Source organism: Dermacentor silvarum, chromosome 9 (genome assembly GCF_013339745.2).
Source record: "Dermacentor silvarum isolate Dsil-2018 chromosome 9, BIME_Dsil_1.4, whole genome shotgun sequence".
In the NCBI taxonomy this organism is placed as follows: Eukaryota; Metazoa; Arthropoda; class Arachnida; order Ixodida; family Ixodidae; genus Dermacentor; species Dermacentor silvarum.
This window is the reverse complement of record NC_051162.1, coordinates 41,357,525-41,377,743: the sequence shown is the minus strand read 5'-3', so window position 1 is coordinate 41,377,743 and position 20,219 is coordinate 41,357,525. Positions and strand designations below refer to the sequence as shown.

At 47.5% G+C, this 20,219-nt stretch overlaps 1 protein-coding gene and 2 non-coding genes across 3 annotated transcripts in view; 2 read left to right on the top strand and 1 right to left on the bottom strand.

The window, feature by feature from the left end:
• LOC119463549 (uncharacterized) overlaps window positions 1–1,938 on the top strand; it is a 61,896-nt gene extending 59,958 nt beyond the window's left edge. Inside the window, exon 3 of the mRNA XM_037724384.2 lies at window positions 725–1,938. Coding sequence (XP_037580312.2) covers window positions 725–1,938 — 1,214 coding nt within the window. The remainder of the gene's footprint in view (window positions 1–724) is intronic.
• A 7,138-nt stretch (window positions 1,939–9,076) lies between these two features.
• Window positions 9,077–9,148, bottom strand: Trnag-ucc (transfer RNA glycine (anticodon UCC)). The gene has a single exon. It is a non-coding gene; the product is annotated as a tRNA-Gly (tRNA).
• A 3,092-nt stretch (window positions 9,149–12,240) lies between these two features.
• Trnag-ucc (transfer RNA glycine (anticodon UCC)) lies at window positions 12,241–12,312 on the top strand. The gene has a single exon. It is a non-coding gene; the product is annotated as a tRNA-Gly (tRNA).
• Window positions 12,313–20,219: the final 7,907 nt, after the last annotated feature.

The following is a 20,219-nucleotide window of genomic DNA, read 5'->3' as shown; positions in this document are numbered from 1 at the left end:
GGGACTCAAGAACACCGTCGACAAGTACAAACAGGAACTGAAAAAGCTCAAGGAAGAATGCTATGTGTCTCCATTCCTGCAAGTTGTAGAGAAAGCGAAAGAGAAAGAGCTGGCTGCTTCAATATTAGTGGAACAAGTTCAGAATTACGCGAAGAAGAAACCAACGTGGTCTGAAGTGACAGTGCGCCATGCTGTGGTTTTGCGTAACCTCTCGACTCGTGCATACGAACACGTAAGGAGCACAGGTATTCTTCGGCTTCCCTGTCGAAGTACCCTCGAGCGCTTTATGGGCTCATCACGTGGAGAAGTTGGCATGACCGAACTCGTGAAGCAAAGGTTGTCTGCAGAACTCGCTTCTCATCCCTCGTTGCATGCGAGGGCATTCTCTTTAATTGTAGACGAAATGCGCGTCAAACAACGGCTACTGTATCACAAGCAAAGAGATGCCTTCATCGGCGAAGTGGACTATGGTGTGAACTTCCCCAAAGAAACAACAAATGAGCCTGTGCTGGCCAACTCACTCTTGTGTTTCGTCCTTAACGGCCTTTCAGTTTCGTTCAAAATACCCGTGGCGTACTTTTTCGCGAGAAACTGCACTGGCCGTGAGCTGCACATGCTCATGAGACACGTTCTGAAGGAAGTTGAAGAAATAGGATTTTTCTTCGTGCACATTGTCACAGACAACCACAAGATCAATGTCTTGGCTATGCAACTTCTGTGCCAGTACGATTTTTGACGAGAAAGCACGTATTCCCTACGAATATGGAAAACATGAACGTGCAGAGAGCAGTGCAAGTTTTTTCTCCTCCCGTGACAGCTGCTATGAAGCTCTTGCAAGAGCAGGCGGGCTACACGTGCAACGCAAGCTTCGCGGGTGTCGGACCAACGGTGCAATTTATGGACACCGTGCACCGCTGGTTCGTGCTCATGGACTTGAGTAATTGTACCCAGCACATACATCAGAAGAATGCTGACTGCAAGCAGTTTGAATCTGCAGGCGATGAACGACTAATCTGGCTGGAGACAAGCTTCCACGACTACCTGGCCGATCTCAAAAGTCAGTGCCTGGCAAAGAACTTTCTAACCAAAGAGACTTATGAAGGTCTTGTGATCACAACTCGTTCGAACGTTCAGTGCATTAGATATCTTCTTGAAGAGATGTCTTTTCACTTCGTTTTGACGAGGAAAATGTTATCGGACCCAATCGAGTCGTTCTTTGGCTGGCTCAGGAAATCAGCAGGATCAAATGACCAAACGGACGTCCGCGCCGTGCTCACAGGCATTGAGAAAACCCTCAAGACCGGTATCGCATCGGCGTCGAGTACAAGCAACATAATGGCAGCAGAAGAGAGTAATTGGTTGTCAACGCTGCCGCAACAGAAAAACACAAGGGAGCAAACCAGCGAGGAATTCCCTGCAGATGCACTTAAAGCGCTCATAGAGCGACTAAACCGAGATAAGCTTCTACTTCCCACTCCAGATGTGGCCACATTGGCTATGGTTGGTGGCTACCTCGCAAGAGCCGTACGAGAAAACTTCGAATGTGTGGAGTGCTTCGCGCTCTTAACAAAGCCAAACGCCTCGACACCATCGGACTCGCTCATTAAACACCAAGACCGCGGTGGACTTCTTTACCCGTCCGCACAACTTCTAGATGTTCTCTACGCACTACAGAAGTTCGTCGAAGTTCTTCTAGCAAGAAGAAGGCGTATGCATCACCCTCTAAAGGAGGCTGTGAACAATGCTACCGAAATCCTTCGCGAGCACAAAGCTTTGATCTGTTCGAAGCCAGGGCACCAAGAGAATTTGCTCAAATTGTTGCTTACGAAGTTCTTTCGCCCAATATTCGCCAATTTCGCTCTGAAAGCGACAGACAAACAAGACGTCGCCAAAGTGTTCGCAATAAAGCCGCTGTCACGAAAGACCCTGAAACTGTGAGCTTGATCTCACAGCTGGTGGCCTAAGTGAAAGGTCCAGTTTTCACAATATGTCTCATGTTGCTTGCTTTCAATGTACTGTGGGGATGGAAAGAAACGCGAACAGTGCGGCACCTACATTCTCTGATATTTCGCATTTCCTTTCGAGTGGTTGCAGCCGGCATGATAACTAGAAGCCACTAGAATAAAACTATTCTACCATCTTCTTATTTCCACCAGGGTCACAGCAGGATGAAAACATCGCGCCGCACTGTTTGCGTTTCTTCCCATCACCCCTGTACATCATGAACAAACACGAGTGCAACCTGCGCATTTATTTCACAGCTCCATCTCTAATACGAGCGCAAGGTTCTCTCCACAAGCACGCGCGCAACAAAGTAGTCGCGTCGTCTTCTCTGGGTACGGGGCGGCAGTGCGGCGTGGTGACGAGAGCATGAACTAGAAGGTACGGGCGGAGCGCCTTGCTGAGGCTATGCTTGCACACATCTCGCTCGGTAATCTCGGGAACTCGTTGTGAAAACGCTGGAGTGAAGATGCGCAGCTGTAGCAGAGAGCGAATTGACCTTCATGCCGTCCATCGAACGCGAACTAAACGCCGAAAGCACAGCGCATACGAAGCTACCAGCCTTCATGCACTTTGTTCGCGTAGCAGATTGCTTTGAAGATAAGGCCCGCGTGGAAGCGCACTTTTTCCACGTCGCAAACCGCTTTCAAGGTACCGCGCACGCGCAGCCACCGCCGGAGTAAAACGCCCCCTCTCTACACTTCTCGGCTCCCCCCTCCATGCCTCGAGCGCAACACAAGCGCGCTTCCGCACCGCCATGCGCCCTAGCGCGCCGAAGATTGCGCCGCAGTCATCGGCAGACCCTCGCATGCTTTCACTCGCACTTACAGCGTAGAGCGCGCGGCGAAGAGGTCACCGTGTTTGGACTTAATACAGAACCGCACAGCAACGTCCATAACCACATCCACGGCGTAAATGCGCTTGAAGTGTCCGTATAATTCCTATCACATCAAAAAATAATAAAGGGGAGCGGCGCGGGAGGCGGACACGATGCACCTAGCTGCTCCGTCCATGCATGGTGTCCCCCGCTGAATTGAAGTTGAGATAGTTGCAACGGTGGTTCAACATATTTGTTAAACAGATGTCTTTTTGAGCGCACGGTCCCTCCTCCCTCCCGGCTGGCTGAGTCCCCGCTATCTCTCTTCTCTGGCGCCAGTCGACCTTCTTTTATGCCGCATTCCCCTTGAGTAGAGTTGGGCCTGGCTTCGAGGCTAGCGCGGCAAGCCTACTGGAAGCTGCACACGACTAGAGTTGAGCCCTGCTAGGACGCTAGCGATGCTAGGCCGGCGGCTCTACTTCTTCGCTGGATGGATATGAGCATCCCCTTTGAAACAAAAGCCGCTGGACATTTTTTTCCGGGGCTTTAAGCATCCCTCCGCCTCGGCCCCTGCTCGTGGAGCTGTATGAAAACGCCGGGTTGGCGGCGTTTTCAAACTTGGAATTGTAAAAAGGTGTGCGTTATACCGCGGTTTTCGCCGGAACTTAGATTTGCTTTTATTGCGATAGCAATTATATGGACACTCAAAAGCAGATTTCTGCCGTCGGCGTCGCCGTCGTCGTCACCATCGTCGTCGCCGTCGCCGTTGCCGTGAGGTTCCGTATGACGTCATTAGAGATGAAACTGTCGCCGCGCACCGAACGCTGTATGTGCGAGTGAAAGGGCGTGAGGGGCGCGCGCTTTCACGGGGAGTGAACGCACGGCGGAGAACAAACGCGCGTCCTGCGCCGTGCTCCCTTAAGGGCTGCAGAAGTAGGCGTCTCTTTCCTCCTTTACAGTCACCATATATGTATAAAGTCTGTTTTATTGCGATAGCAATTATATGGACACTCAAAAGCAGATTTCTGCCGTCGGCGTCGCCGTCGCCGTGAGGTTCCGTATGACGTCAATGGAGATGAAATCGTCGCCGCGCGCCGAACGCTGTATGTGCGAGTGAAAGGGCGCGAGGGGCGCGCGCTTTCACGGGGAGTGAACGCACGGCGGAGAACAAACGCGCGTTCCGCGCCGTGCTCGCTTAAGGGCTGCAGAAGTAGGCGTCTCTTTCCTCCTTTACAATCACCATATATGTAAAGCAAACGCGCCTTCTTCCGACGCGCGAGAGGGCGTGGGGGAGGGGGGGAGGGGGAGGGAAGGGAGGTGACGTGTAGCTGCGGCACCAAGTGCCTATTTATATCAGAGGCTCCGCAACTGTCACCAACGCCGCACGCATTTTAGCGAGCGCGGGCAAAACGCCGACGGCGTCGACAACAGTTCTGCGTGTTGCCGGTGCTGCTGCATGTGCAAGTTTATACAGCTGATAAAGCTAATATCCTCACTCCGTATAGCTCTCTACAAATTTGCTATCGCAATTGATGCTTCGCCTTTCAGGTGAAACTGCGACAACTTTTTTTTCAGGGACTTTATATATGTAGAGTAAACGCGCCTTCTTCCGACGCGCGAAAGGCCGTGGGGGAGGGGGAGGGAAAGGAGGCGGCGTTTAGCTGCGGCACCAAGTGCCTATTTATATCAGAGGCTCCGGCAACAGTCACCAACGCCGCACGCATTTTTAGCGAACGCGGGCAAAACGCCGACGGCGTCGACAACAGTTCTGCGTGTTGCCGGTGCTGCTGCATGTCCAAGTTTATACAGCTGATAAAGCTAATATCATTACTCCGTATAGCTCTCTACAAATTTGCTATCGCAATTTATTCTTAGCCGTTCAGGTGAAACTGCGACAACTTTTTTCATTACGTGACACACATTGCGCACACAGCGCGTTAGCGCTTGTGTGCGTGCTGCGATTGGCGTAGCCATCTTTAATCAAACGCTTTGACGGTACGGTGATCGTGACTGTGTATGTTCCCCCTGCAACGCCTACGAAAGACATCGAAACGTTCATGATAGACATGTTCGGATGGTGATGCCCAACGACGATACGCCCACCATAGTCACAGCTTGTCTGGCTTCCACCTTCACATTCGTGGCAGAGCTCTGAACTTTTTTTTATTTCATAAGCGCTCATAATATGCTGATATAGCATTGTTCTTATACGAAAAGAAGAAAGTGTTATACTGTGATGATGATGAAAAAACTTTATTGAATAAAAAAAAGAGGCAAGGGAGCGGGAAGGGTGGGTGCCTAGTCCAGGATTCCAGTGGCCGTTGCCGTACGCTCAGCCTGGTCTAAGAGACCCTTCTGGATTTCCAAGTCAGCTCGAGCGAGGACGGCCTCCCAGGGCTTAGTGAGGTCATTATTAGGGGCGAGTTAATGTTCGGTGGCCTACATATACATTCCCACATAATGTGGGGAAGGGAAGGCCGGCCCCCGCACCAGGGACATTGACCGGCATGTACTGCTGGCCACATTGCGTGCCACAGTCCCAAGTGCGGAAAGGTCTGAGTTTGGATTTTTCTGTACTTCCGAGCGTCTCCTACTCCGAGCTGCGGATGCGGAAACGCGTAGATTTGTCGTTCGCGACGCTGGTGCTCCAGGATGTCGTGCGGGGTGTGGTCCTTTGGTATTTTACTTGGGGCGTCGTCTGCTCGGTTCGCTAGTTCACGGGCTAGTGCGTTCGCCCGTTCGTTTCCTGGGACTCCCGAGAGTCCCGGGCACCAATTAATACCGTGGGATGCATTTAGTGTTTCGCCTAGAAGTTTAAGGGTTATGCGCGGTAGACGTCCGTTAATGAACATCCGGCATGCGGCTTGCGAGTCTGTCAGGACCGCTATCGAGTTCCCGCTTGCGTCTGCTTGTCTGATTGCTAGAGCTATTGTAGTTGCTTCAGCTGTGCTCGTGCAATGGGTGCGCACTGAGGCCGAGATTTTGATGTTTGAGTGTGTGGAGTAGTTTACTGCCGTTAGAACGTGACCATGATGGGACTTTGCGACGTCCGTGTAAATGACATCACGGTGCCCACTGAACTGTTTAGTGAGTTGTCTCGCTCTAGCTTTGCGCCTTGCGCCATGGTAGAGTGGACTCGTGTTCCTCGGAATTGAGGAACCTATCAGCTGTTCTCGTAAAGTCTCGGGAACAGAAACGAGATCCTTCTCGCAGTTATGGGGTCGAATAGGGAAATTTAAATCCGCAAGAACCCGTCTCCCTGCCTTAGAGCGGTCGAGGTGTTCCCTTTGCCCCAGCATAGTCGCTGCCCTTAGTTCCTCGTAAGTATTATGGAGTCCGAGCGCTTGTAATTTCTCGTTGGACGTGCTGGGTGGGAGTCCTAGTGCCGCTTTATATGACATACGTATTATTACGTCCACTTCTTTGGTTTCGCTAGGGCTGAGCTCTTGATACGGCAGGCTATACGTGACCCTATACTTAGTACAAACGCGTGCACTAGTCGGATGGCCTCCGCCTCGGTTAGACCTCTGCCTTTCCTCGTTACTCTGCTTATCATGCGAGCTATTTGTTTGGTCGTCGTTTTTAACGTTTTGATAGTGAAGTCCGCTCTGCGGTAGTCTTGAAGCCATAGGCCTATGATCCGGATTCTTTGTTTTTCCTGGATTTCCCTGTTACCTAACCACAGGCTAACGCTTTGATCTTTCCGATAGTTTCGGCCGTGTAGCCTTACCCATTCTGATTTGTCTGGCGCTCAGGACATGCCGCTTTGTTCTGCAAAATCAGTTACAGTTTCTATCGCTTCTTGTACAACTTGTTCTTTATACCCTAGAGGGCCTGTTGTCGCCCACAGGGTAATGTCATCCACATACAGCGAGAATTTCAAGTCTGGAATTCGCTCTAGTCGCCTTGCTAGTCTATTCATGCCTAAATTGAATAAAAGGGGCGAGAGGATGTCCCCTTGAGGGGTACCCTTACCTGACATGTCGAATTTATCTGACCTGATGTCTTCTATTCCTATCGTGGCTTTCCTGTCTGTTAGGAAGGAGCGTGTGTAATTGAACATTTTCTCCCCACATTCTACTCTTTCAAGTTCTTCGAGTATGAGCGTGTGCGACATGTTGTCGAATGCACTTTTGAGATCAAGCGCGACTACCACGTGCACCCCTCCCGTAGGTATATTGCTTAGGACCTCCGCTTTAAGCCTGACAAGTACGTCCTGAGTTGATAGGTGTTTCCTAAAGCCGTACATGTAGTCTGATAGGAGGCTACGATCTTCTAGGTGATTCGTGAGCCTCGTGTGAATTGCTTTTTCAAAGAGTTTCCCTAGGCATGATGTGAGGGATACTACGATGCTCACAAGTACAACCTCCGCCACAGAGAAGTTACCTGCCACTCCGGAGACAAAGTATGGATCTGGAGTCCCGTTCGCCAACGCGGGAGCTCGGAGATACTTCTCCGTCGTTATTTCGGGCCTCACCGGGTTCTTCAACGCCTCAATGACGTCAACTACAAGGTTGTTCCAGAGAGCACCACGCGATGCTCCCGCCGTACACCACAGCCATACATCGTCCACGTGGCTGGGATGAAGCCATAGTACGCACGCTGATCGCCTACCGTCCCTACTTCGAAAGCATTGAGCGGATGCTTTTGAAGGGGGGGGGGGAGAATGACACGGCAATTCAGTACATTTACGAGTGTTGTGCGGTTCCCGTACAATTGCGCTTTATTTTGCGTGCGGTGGAGCATTCGGTGAGGAGAGACGAAGACAACGAAGAAGACGTGCTGCTCGATCGCAGCTGTTCTGCTGTGTTGCCAGCTGTTGCTTCTCCTGTTATTACGGTGACAATATGTATCCTATCTATCTATCTATCTATCTATCTATCTATCTATCTATCTATCTATCCATTTATTTATCTATCTATCTATCTACACTGCAGCACGCATCTAAAATAGGAAACTTGCAGTTAGACGTCGCCTTCTCAAGCGAAGCGTTGATGCACGGGGCCACTGTGGTGGAAAACAAAGGCTTCAAAATCAAATATCTGTTGGACAGCATTGATGGTAGATTGAACATAGACCATTGCTGAAAAAAAATGAAGTTCAGCAAGAGAATTGCCCTTTCTCTCGGCACAATATTCTACCAGATCTGTATAGTGTGTGCAATGTTGAGCAACCCTCTAAATTCAATAGTGAAATACTATGAATTTTTTTTTGCTTTGTTTGGGAAAAGTGCATCTTTGTTTTTGTCAGCAAGTCGGTGCCATGTTGAAGTCCTTGGCAGTGCTTTCATTACTTTCGAAGCGCTCAATTCCTCTCCTCCACTTCACTTTTTTATTTCCTTCTGCAAACCACTGCAGTTCCAATCTATTTCAGGTTATTTCGGTCGCGGTGGTCGCATTCCAATGCAGAGCGAAAGCAAAAATGCTCGTGTACTGTTAATTTGGATCACGTTAAAGAAGACGAGGTGCTCAAAGGTAATTTCCTCTCGAAGTGTTGCCTACAGGCACTCCCCCCTTCAAAAGCGCTGTTGTTTTGTTTCTTTATTTTATTGCTTCAAGGTGCCGACAGCGGAAGTCATCTGCAATGAAACAGCGTATCATGTGCGCTTTCTTTATTTCCGTGCTCTCACTTTCCTGGTGCTAGTCGTTGCTGAAATTTAGACCAGTGTTCTGTATTGGCATAAACGACTCTCTTCGGCATTCATGTTATATTTCAAATTTCTAAGAATATATACATACCTATTCAGCGTATATACACATATACATAACTAAATTCAGCATTCTCTGGTAGGACAGTATTTTCAGAAAGAGAGATCATTATAGTGAATAGAGGGAGTTTGGCTTGGCAGTAAACATGCCAGCCTTCACAGAGTACAGGGTTATACCATGGCCATGGCCAGCATCAGTAACGCTGCTAGCCACATATGGTGGCGTTTTGTTCAACTAAAACCGTGTTTGGAACGTTGTTGTGCTAGGCAAGTGTTCTCGTTCAATAAAGTTTTAAAATGACGGAATGTTCACGATTATGTCGCTGCCGACGCGTTTTGCACTAGCAGTTGCGCATAATTTGGCGAGTCACTCCAACATTAGCTGTGTCCTCTAAGGTGAATATCATCGCCACAAGATGGCGCCACCAATGTGGCATCTCAGGCAAGCGCCTATGCTAACATTGTATTCCGCAAAGGGTAACACATTTTCTTTTCGTATAAAAACAATGCGATCTTAACATAAGATTCCGGCTTCTGAAATAAAAAAAATCTGCGTCGGCCGGGAATGGAACCCGGGTCAACTGCTTGGAAGGCAGCTATGCTAACCACTATACCACCGACGCCAGTTGCTTCGCAACGCTTCCCCACAGCCCTTTGTGTTGCAGCGTCAACTTACAGGCGGAGAGCCGGATGACAGCACAAAAGAGGTCAGCTCGTGCAAATTCAAGTGGACGGCTCCAACGGCGTAATCATTTCTTCACTGCTCCTATCGGATAGCTTCTCAGCTTATTTGGTAAAGAGCCAACCTATACAAATAATGCGCTAGTTTTCGCGCAATCTGTTACTTATTCAGGCGTATTGATTGATTTATTGTAAATACAATGTCACTTTCAACTGAACCTATTACAGTAGGGTGGTGGCAGCAACCTGAACACTTTGGTGCTTCAAAGAATAATAAAAAAAAGAAATATGCAGATCCATCGCACATTTTGAAATATATGCGAAGCTAAGCTTTAAAGTGAAGCGGTCAATTAAATGCTTTGCAACTGACGGCAATGCGTCCAATTTTGTTTACATTAATCGGGCGCAACGTATAATCCCATGGAATGTACCTGTATATCCATCAAAATGGTCATAACATTATTGTCGTGCAATCTTTATGTTTATGCACGGCACCATTCAAGCACTATTCAGAAACTCAAAGTTCCAATTTAGGAGGACGCACAGTGTTACAAGTATTCGCAGCGGCGTCATAATAACGAAGGTGATGTAATGGCGCTTGTTGCAGGAAGAATGTTGATGACAGGTTTATGCATAGTACAACGCAAATCAAGCAATATTTATGAATTATGTGCGTCTTTGAATGATTTATTTGTTCTTCTCGCGTCTTATAAAATGCAGAAATATATGAATTTGCAGCCGTGTTTTGTATTTTTTTTTGGCAATGCGTGTACTTCTGGTACTTCGTGTGCTACCCTTTCAACTTACTCTGCGGATTTCTTCTTTCTTCAAGGTGTCCGCGTCTGTTAACGCCTTGCAAAATACTTTAAGAGTACCTGCAGCACTGACTGTCATTAATGGGTAGTTTCATTTCTTTTAAATGCATAAGCATTTCTATGCCTACCCAACGAGGAAACCCATCCGTCCGGCCCTCCGTCCTTCCGTCACGTCAGACGATCGCTTTCAAAATAGGGCCCGCAGTAACGAGCGAATTGACCAGTCGGGCTTCCTCTCGCTTCAGCACGAACTAAGCGGCGAGAACACAGCGCACACGAAGTTCTCAGACCTTGGCGCACTCTGTCTTTCTCGCAGATCGCTTTCAAAATAGGTTGGTCGTGCTTGATGATGATTCGCATAAAGAGGCGGCAGCGTCATTGACCGTACGAGGTCTACGAAACGTGACACTGTTCAATTACGTCACGTACTACAGCACGCATCGGCCAATGCTCATCTTCCACGAAGCAGCGGAACGATCCAAACGCACTGTCGTATAACATGAATGAACATTGCTACTACTCCCGTGTTCGTCGTCTCATGCTGGTCTGAGATAACATTTCGACATCGCAACCGTGGTTCTGCGCTGCACGATTATGTCGTGGTGTTTCTCGCAATTATACCAAGCACAGCAGCCTACAAAGAGGAAACAGCAAGTTATTATTAGCAAATGCTAACCCATCATGTACATAACTCCCACATGAGATTCTGCGTGTAATTTTCTGTTGTGACTCCTATTCCTTTCCTCTGAAATAGTTATCCCTTATGTCCATTCCCTGCGAAATACACCAATAGTAATTTGATTAGGAACCATGGGTTGTTTTATTTTCTGTGCTGTTGTTTTTTTGCTTGCTTTGCATATTTTGGACACCTCGTTTGATGTGCAGAATAGTTCGACCGATTCATCTCTTTCTTGTTTTTTTTGTAGTTGTTGTTAGATCTAGAGTCGTCTCTGTATTTAGAGAAGTAGCCACTACAATGTGTACTTTCATTTATTTTTTAATTTCTTTACTATGTATTATCATTTTGTATCATCGCTTGAATTAGTTTCTTTGCATGTTGTCTCGTATCCTAAGCAGTTTGTTGCTGCCTGCCAGGCACTACCAGTAAAGCCCCATTTGGCTTAGCAGGCGGGATTCTTATATATTTTTACTGGGTGCGTGCAATGAAATGTTGTTATTAGTATTATTACTTTACGTGTCACACTAGCAAACCCATTCTCGAGAATTGTCCAAGAACGGCACTATCCCAGTGACACGTATTGAATGGCTGAATGAAAAATTACGTAAATCAAGGAATCCGCTAAATGTACACCATTCGATTAACTTATTGGTGAACTTAGGGATATCTGTGAACCTAAATAGAATGTGCAGGTTTCGCATAGGAATCCCGCTGGGGTTTGCTCAATTTGGAAGATCAGCCAAGCAAATGCCTGCTTACATGCTTAGGGGCTAAATGAAAACATAAATTAATTTCAAGAACGAGGTAAATATATTTCATGATGTCATTCATATATCTTTGTGCATTATAGGTGCCTGTGAGCCAACATTATATGCTCAGATTTTATCTAGTGAGCTAATCTAATCTTATAACTATTATTTGCATATTTGCTTAGCATGGAGGGTTTCATTGATTGATGGATATTGTGTTCTCGCCCAAGGATCAGAAATGGCCAGAGAGCGCCATGACACATGTTGATGAATGGAAATGAGACGATGACTTGCGAATGGTTGATTTGAGATGACTGCATATGCGTATCGCGTTAAAAGGCGTAAGATATATATCTCTAATGTCAACAAAGAATGGGTGCTATGGCTATAAAGGTACGTTATGAAGGATTAGAGACTAAAACATGTTACTATAGCACCACTAGTATCTCAGCAGAGCACTTTAGGCTCTGCTTAGCGGCAAAGTATGTCCGCCTCGCCTAAGGACTCGTCTGCGAAAGCGCCACGTTCACTGCGCTCTTGACGTTTTTATAAAGAAACAATGTGTGTGGGCTAAAAAAAGAAACCCTGCATATATAGCTGGGAAGCCATCTGACACGCATCGAGAAGAGATGATTACGCCGTTGGAGGCAAGCTTCCGAAGAAGGAAAAAAGAAAGAATCAGCCGCGTGTTGTGGATCACGCTTGACCTCGTTTCTCCATTCATCCGGTCTGCCGTCTGCGGGTGGACGTTCGAACATAAAAGTCTACGAGGAAGCTTAATAACCCAGCAGGCGTCGGTGGTATAGTGGTTAGCATAGCTGCCTTCCAAGCAGTTGACCCGGGTTCGATTCCCGGCCGACGCAGAATGTTTTTTTCTTCTTAAGTATGAACTTTGTTTTTGTTTTTGTTTTTTTTGGGGGGGGGGGAGCGAGGGGGGAGGCGTTTTTTTTATACCTAGTGCCTTAAAATAAGGTTATTTAAGGAATTATGTATTAAAGCAGCCAATGGCGAACAGGTGAAAGCACGCTAAGGAAAGAAGCACACCAACAACTAAAGAAAAAAAAAAGAATACGAGCAATATTTCTGTTCAACGGAAGGTATTTTGCGAAAAGGTAATTTTTTGCCGATTTACATCCCTCATGCACAATATGCAATTGTGTCGTTCCCAATGACGTGTGCGTTTTCGAGCATTGAGTTGTTTAATTACGACAACAGTGCATGCGTAGCAGCTGGGAAAGACAGAAGGCTAGTGCGCCCGCTTGAGTCATTGTCGCGGCCTCTCCATTGTAACTGCATACGCAATTTAGAAGCTCCTAAAATCGGAACGAAGCAAGAATGGGAAAAACTAATGCAGATTTTACTCATATGTTGGAATTGATGTGAAGCGAACCTTTAGTGAAACGGCTACTTAAACCTTGTAACACTTTTGACGATTAAAATGAAATTGTTGGGTTTTACGTGCCAAAACCACCATCTGATTTTGAGGCACGCTGTAGATGGGACTCCGAAAGAACTTGGACCACCTGGGGTCTTTTAAGGAGCACCCAAATTTATGTACACGGGTGTTTTCGCATTTCGCTCCCATCGAATTGCCATGGCCGGGGTTGCCGTGACCGCCGTGGCCGGGATTTGATCCCGCGACCTCGTGCTTATCAGTTCAACACCATAGCCACTAAGCAACGAGCGAAAATCACTTATGACGATGCACATGTTTTTGGTCTCTTGCAATGTGGAGTTTATCCACCACCAGGGTCCTTTCATTTTTATAATGCATTTTTGCATGGTTACTCCCTAACCGCTAACAAGCCATGCCAAAATGAAAGCACAAAATGACGTGGATGCACAGTGTGTGTGATAGAAAGAGAGTGAAATCACTTTATTCATGAAAAATAGGGTTAAGGGGGCCGCAGGATGGGTGGTCAGTCCAGGACTCCAGTGGCCACCGCCACGGGCCGTGGCTGATCAAGGAGGCTCAATTGAGTCTTCAGGTCAGTCCGGGCGAGGATAGCCGATATTCTCGTTAACATTAGGTGGAAAAAATAGAGCTGGGCAGCCCATGTAATGCGTAGGATGGATAAACGGTGGACGATTAGAGTTACAGAATAGACAGCAAGAGAAGGGAAGCGCAGTCGAAGATGGCAGAAAACTAGGTGGGTTGATGAAGTTAGGAAATTCGCAGGCGCAAGTTCGAATCAGCCAGCGCAAGACAGGGGTAATTGAAGATGGCAGGTAGGCCTTCGTCCTGCAGTGGACATAAATGTAGGCTGATGAAGATGATGATGATGGTGAAATTGAGGCCGTCATTTGTACTCCCGTGTCACATGGGGAAACGACGGCCTCCCCCACACCAGGGGTATTGATGGGCATATCTGGTTGGCCAGATTGCATGCCATCGCCCGAGATGTGGGTGGAGGTTTGTCTGGATTTTTCTGTATAGCCGAACCTCTTCCACTATTAATTCGGGTTTGGCGCAGCGACTTCCTGGCGCGAAAGACGTTGATGTTCTAAGACATCGCATGCTGGTATTTGCTTGTTGTTTCCGATTGGGTTGTCATTCCTTGCTCAGATTGAAGTTTCGCAAGCAAGAGCGTATGCCCCTATGTTGTCAGTGACACGATCATGCCCCGGACACCATGCGATGCCATGTTGTTCTCTTAGTCGATCGCCCAAGAAGTTAAGGGCGATGCTGGGGATTCTTCCGTGCACGAGGAAGAGTCAGCAAGCCGCCTAGGAGTCCGTGAGTACGTAGGCGGGATTGCCTTGTCCGTCACGTGTCTTTTTCGCAAGGGCCACTGTAGCCGCCTCCGCTGTGATGGTCGCCTGCAGTGGACCAATCGATTGCCAATCAATAGCTTATCAATATTCGATCAACAATCAATACATTCCTGAAAATGCTGGGTATGACCTGGTAGTGCTTAGCATAGCCCAAATACGTGGCCAATACCTTGCGATGGCCAACCAATAGCTAATGAATGATCTATCAATAGTCAATAAATTCCGATAAAAAGGCTGGGGATGACTTAGTAGTGCTTCATCATCATTATCATCAGCCTATGTATGTGCACTGCAGGACGACGGCCTCTCCCTGCGATCTCCAATTACCCCTGTCTTGAGCTAGATGATTCGAACTTGCGCCTGCGAATTTCCTAATTTTATCACCCCACCTAATTTTCTGCCGTCCTCGGCTGCGCTTCCCTTCTCTTGGTATCAATTTTGTAACTCTAATGATCCATCGGCTATCCATATCCTACGCATTACACGACCTGCCCAGCTCCACTTCTTCCGCTTAATTTCAACTAGAATATCGGCTATCCCCGTTTGCTTAGCCTAGCCCAAATACGTGGAGAATACCTTGCGATAGCCAACCTATCCAATAGCTAATCGATAGCTAATCGATCATATATCAATTATTAATAAATTCCGTAAAAATTCTGGGGATCACTTGGAAGTGCTTAGCCTAGCCCAAATACATGGCCAATACATTGCGATAGCCAATCGATAGTCAATCAATAGGTAATCGATAATGGATCAATAATCAATAAATTCCGGAAAAGCATAAACCGTAAGGCCACGACCAGCTAGGTGCCGATCAGCTCCGCTGTTTCTTTAGCATTGCGCCACTCGGGCAAGCTACGCAATTTTTTTTTGCCAGCAATCCGTAATTGTTGCTTCTCCAGTCGAATTTTACCGCCTCCACGTCGGAGGTTGTCTAGGCAATTGTATGGCTGCGGCACTGACAGCTGCTGGCATTCTTCAGTAACACCGTCTGCTTGGGAGCCTCGAAGTGACCGTATAACCACGGAGTCATGATAAGAACTTCTAACAAGCATTCTCTCGGCACTTGTGAAAAATGTGAGAAGTCGCTTTTACAGCTTCGCCTTCATGTATCAGTTGTACTCATAAGCACACAGCTCGGAAAGATGCTTGTCTAATTATTTATGCGTTCGGCGGCTCCACACTGTTCTAGTTCACCCACTACCGCAGCGCAAACATGGGTGAATGCGAGCAAGTGCGTAACTCGGGCGTTTTCGCATATTGACAAGGAGGTCCAAGAAAGGGAGAAATGATGCATAGAAAAGCAGGGAGGTTAACCACATGTAGTTCTGGTTGCTACACCACACATGGAAAGCGATGCTTATTTCTAAGCATTGTGACAGAACTTAGTATTGCAGTGGAGATATTGCACTGAGATTTGACGACTAGACATACGTACACCGACGAAGCCAAATATACACTTACTGCTGACATACGATATCTTGAAAAAGCCCCGGACTTTGTCTGGCTAGTCTGCTAATTTTGCCGTCATATATTATTTGTATGATAACTAACATTAACTTAAAAATTTATAGAAATTAATTTTTAAGACTCCTTCATAGTGTCACGAGATGGCGCGCAATGGGACAAAGACGACGTTGACCACTGGGGAAAAGAAGACGAAGATTGAGAAGATTGTCTTTCCGCCATCTTGCCAGTGCTACAGCTCGCTGTAAATAGTTTGTAAATATATTTTTATTATTATTTATACCATTTCCTTAGGCATTTTGTTGGAGGTGTGCAGTATCTTAAAATACCACAAGCATGGCAAACATGTTTGAAACTACATGTTTCAAGGCAACATGTCTATCAGTATGGTCAGCATTGGGCGTCGCCTGCTAAAACCGCATGCAACGACAACGTAATACTTAGGGAGCCTATGCATAGAGGCTTTGGCTCGATAGTAATATTATTGACACACATACTTCTTTATTTTTATCCGGTGAATGCATTTCAACAGCTAACAAATGTTAACGGTTATCGCTTTATCGCAACACGCGCCTTTCTGTACCGGAAGTTTCTCGAATGTTATCTATGGTGCTATGTGTTGCATATGTTGCCGCCGAGCCTCGTGTAATCAATTTCTGTGTGCGACGGGAACACTGGTGCACATTCTAGAATTTATGCGAACACCAACGTTTACACGGGAAGGTTCTTTAGGCCACGTATAAATAACGACGCGCCTGATTTGCAGGTCAGATTTCGACGATTGTCGACTGTGCTCGCCACTTTTAGATCTTGCCGTTGAGTGTGGGAGTTGGCCGACGTTGAGGAGCACTTAGAGAACTGAAGGTTTGTTTACTATGTACACGATGAGAACGAATCAAATAACAGTAATAAATCAGCGACATCCGGCAGCAAAACGTACGCTACTGCCGGTGGCAAGAAGAACGTCCCTCTCTTTTCGACCTTTCTCTGGCCTATAACTCCTGCAGTCTGTCGGGTTCACGTAATTTTTAGCCAATCGTCGAGTCCGTTCAGGTGCCGTCATTTTCCTCCAATCGTAGGGCCCGTGCAAGTGATGTCATGGCTGGGCAATGGGGACTCTCCAAGGGCTGTGCTCTCCTATGGCTGCCGTCGTCCGGTGAAGCTGGCTCGAGGGTCAGGTGGTTCTCGGACGACATTCCGGAGTAGCCAAGCAACATTTCAACCAACCTTGAAGCGTGTCAACCTCCCGTTGAAGTTTCGGCAAGGCTCACCCTGGGGGTGGGAGACAAAATCACCACGCGCATCACACCAGGTCGGCATAGCCACCCGGCTTGACGAGTCCGATATCACGGTAGAGGCGCACCTGCGTACCATGATTGACAGACGCTGGCTCGTGGTTGCGTTCGGAAAACTTGACCGATGCCAGGAAAAGGATCCGTATCTAACACCACTACCGTTGTCAAGTGTCACTTGCTTTTGAGGGAACCGGCACGCCGAATAAAGATTTAGTTTCGTGATTGACAGATTTGCTGCTACGTTCTTCATCATCACTAGGATCGCCCGCCGTGGTTGGTCAGTGGCTATGGTGTTGGCTGCTGAGCACGAGGTCGCGGGGTCGAATCCCGGCCACGGCGGCCGCATTTCGATGTTGGTGAAATGCGAAAACACCCGTGTACTTAGATTTAGATGCACGTTAAAGAACCCCAGGTGGTCGAAATTTCCGGAGTCCCCCACTACGGCGTGCCTCATAATCAGATCGTAGTTTTGGCACGTAAAACCCCATTATTCAATTCAATTCATCATCATTATGACGTGACATTTTTATCGCTTATATCCTTGCAGCCGTACTAACCACGTGCCTTACTTTGGTGTCGTTATGCGTGGCAGAGGAGCCGTTACTCGATCGTGATGGGTCGCGTCGACAGAGGGCACCGTTGACGCCCCACGCTAGACACGATCGGAGCTAAATTTAGCCTCTCGCTCGACGTTCAGAGCGGCATAGCTCGGCATAACGTTCGTGTTTCCCAGCTTGAGTGGTCCCGCTTGAGAAAGCTCACTCAGCCATAGAATCCATGAAAACTGAAACCTGTGCTCATCAGGATTTGGATTGGTTACAAGTCTGCCAATTGTTGCAGAAATTTGAAGCTTGCTCGTCTATGGCGGCCCCGCTTTTGGCACGTGGGGTCAGAAATGGCGTCAAGAGAGTTTGTAAAGAAGACGCAAGAATCCCAATTTGCACCCACCACGTTTGACCACAGCGGGTCCGCCACGAACAGGAAGGGAGCGCGGTTGCAAGATTAGACCGTAGGAGAGCCACTTACTGTATGTAACATAAGGTAAATTATGTAAGCTTTTACAGCGAAGCTGTATACCTCTACCAGCCAAGGAAGTTTTGGTGTCGTTGGCATAAGCAAAAGACGTCACGGTAAGCACGCGGTTTGAGCACTAAGAGGTACTCGTCAGAGCAATTCGATCCGAGGAACACCAAACAAGCACACGACAAGCTTCGCTTACGCCCATTTCCTCTAGGGGAGGGGCTGCTCATTTTTTTGGTTTGAACGTTAAATTTATTTTCAAAAACTGAAGCGTACATTTCAAAGAAGACGTAAATACAGAAGGAGGTCTCATAGTCATAAGACTGAATGCGAGACATCCGGGCAAAACGTACATCAAAGAAAAATAAAGGTACAGTGAACAGCATCAGGTTATTCAGAACAGGCAACATGATACAATGTAGAAAAGCTTTCAGTGAATACAATACAACATGGCAAACAAACTTAATTACGAAAAATGCGCTATCTATTTTAGAAGCATAAACATGCAATAAACAAAACATCGTGAACAAATAGAGTTATGAAAGATTAACTATCTATTCAGCAAATATAGACACAAATGGTGAACACGGTTGCACGTACCTCCACGTCAATGCAGCGGGGGACACCGTGCACGGACGGAGCAGCTAGGTGCATCGCGTCCACCGGAGGTGCCCGTCCCCTTTATTAATTTGTTTATTACGATATGAATTATATGGACATTCCAAGCGCAGTTATGCCGTGGACGTCGCTGTGCGGTTCCGTGTAAAGTGCTAACACGGTAACATCGTCGCCGCGCGCCGTACGCTGTATGTTCGAGTTAAAGCTTGCGATGGTCAGCCGATAATCGCTGCTCATTCTCGTGCGCGCTAGGGTGGGAAGCGCGAGGGAAGCGCGCCGTCTTTTGTCGTGCGCGAGGCACCTGGGGGAGGGGAGGGCCGGGGGGGGGGGGGTTCTAGTCCGGCATCTCCTGCGTACGGCGCGACCGCGCGGCCGCCATATCTTGAAAACGATTTGCGATGTGGACAAAGAGCGCGGTCGCGCTGGCCCCATTTTTAAAGCGATCTGCGATGTGGACAAAGCGCGCCGAGTGCTGGTAGCTTCGTATGTGCTGTTCTTTCGACACTTAGTTCGGGTTGAAGCGAGAGGCAGCACGAACGTAAATTCCTTCAATTCTGCTGACGCACTTCCTCACTCCAGAATTTTGGCGGCGAATTTCCCCGGTCATTGAGGCAGATCTGTTCATCTTTACCTTTGGCGCGTGACACCGTGCTTGTTAATTTAGTTAGTAAACAAATGTTTGCAAGTTTATACAACCGATGGAGCTAATATAACATTATTTTGTATAGCTGTCTACTTATTTGCTATCGCAATCGATGCTTCGCCATTCGGGAGAAACTGCAACTTTTTGTTAATCTTCTCTTGTTTTCTTATCTTTTCCGCCTTTACCCCATCCCCCTGTACGGAGCAGCCAACCACACACTTGATCTGGTTAACCTGTCTGCCTGTAAACTCTTGTTTTCCCTCCCTCCACCAGCCTTCGATGTCATGTCATCGTCATTCTTCCGCCATTTCCACTATATCATTGCCCCTGTGTTGTCATATCTTCAACATCACGCCGCCATCTTGTAGCCATCAACAATGCACCGCCGTCACAGAGTCGCCATCCCTGGCCGTTATTTTGTCATACTGATTCTCAATTGTCGTCACGCCTTCGTCGTCGTGCCATCGTGGTCATTCCGTCGTGGTCATAGCGTTGTCGTCGTTACAGCTTCGCACAACTGCGGATGATGACGTCAAATAGACTACGGTGCGACGACGACTGCGCAATATTTCTCAATGGCGGCGAAAGTTGGCGTAATGCCACGGTAGCTTGTGTGGGAGCCGTCACTTAGATTTGGTTTAAAACGTAACGAATAATTGTTATAAAATAATATGTGCTTTGTGCATACCTCACTGTAATATGCAATGGCTTTGCGAGATTTATCTATTTTCAGTAATTCGTAATGGTTGCTTCTCCCGGGGCATTATACCGCGTCCACACTGGAGGTCTTCTTGGAGATTGTACGGTGGCGGCCGTGAAAGGTTGTGGCGTTGTTCAGCAAAACGGCCTGTGTGGGAGCCTCGAACCAACCATGTGACCATGGAGTCGATGATAACGCGCAGGCGGCGTCGGGTGTCGAATCGTAATAAGATGTGCTAACAGGCTCTTAGTA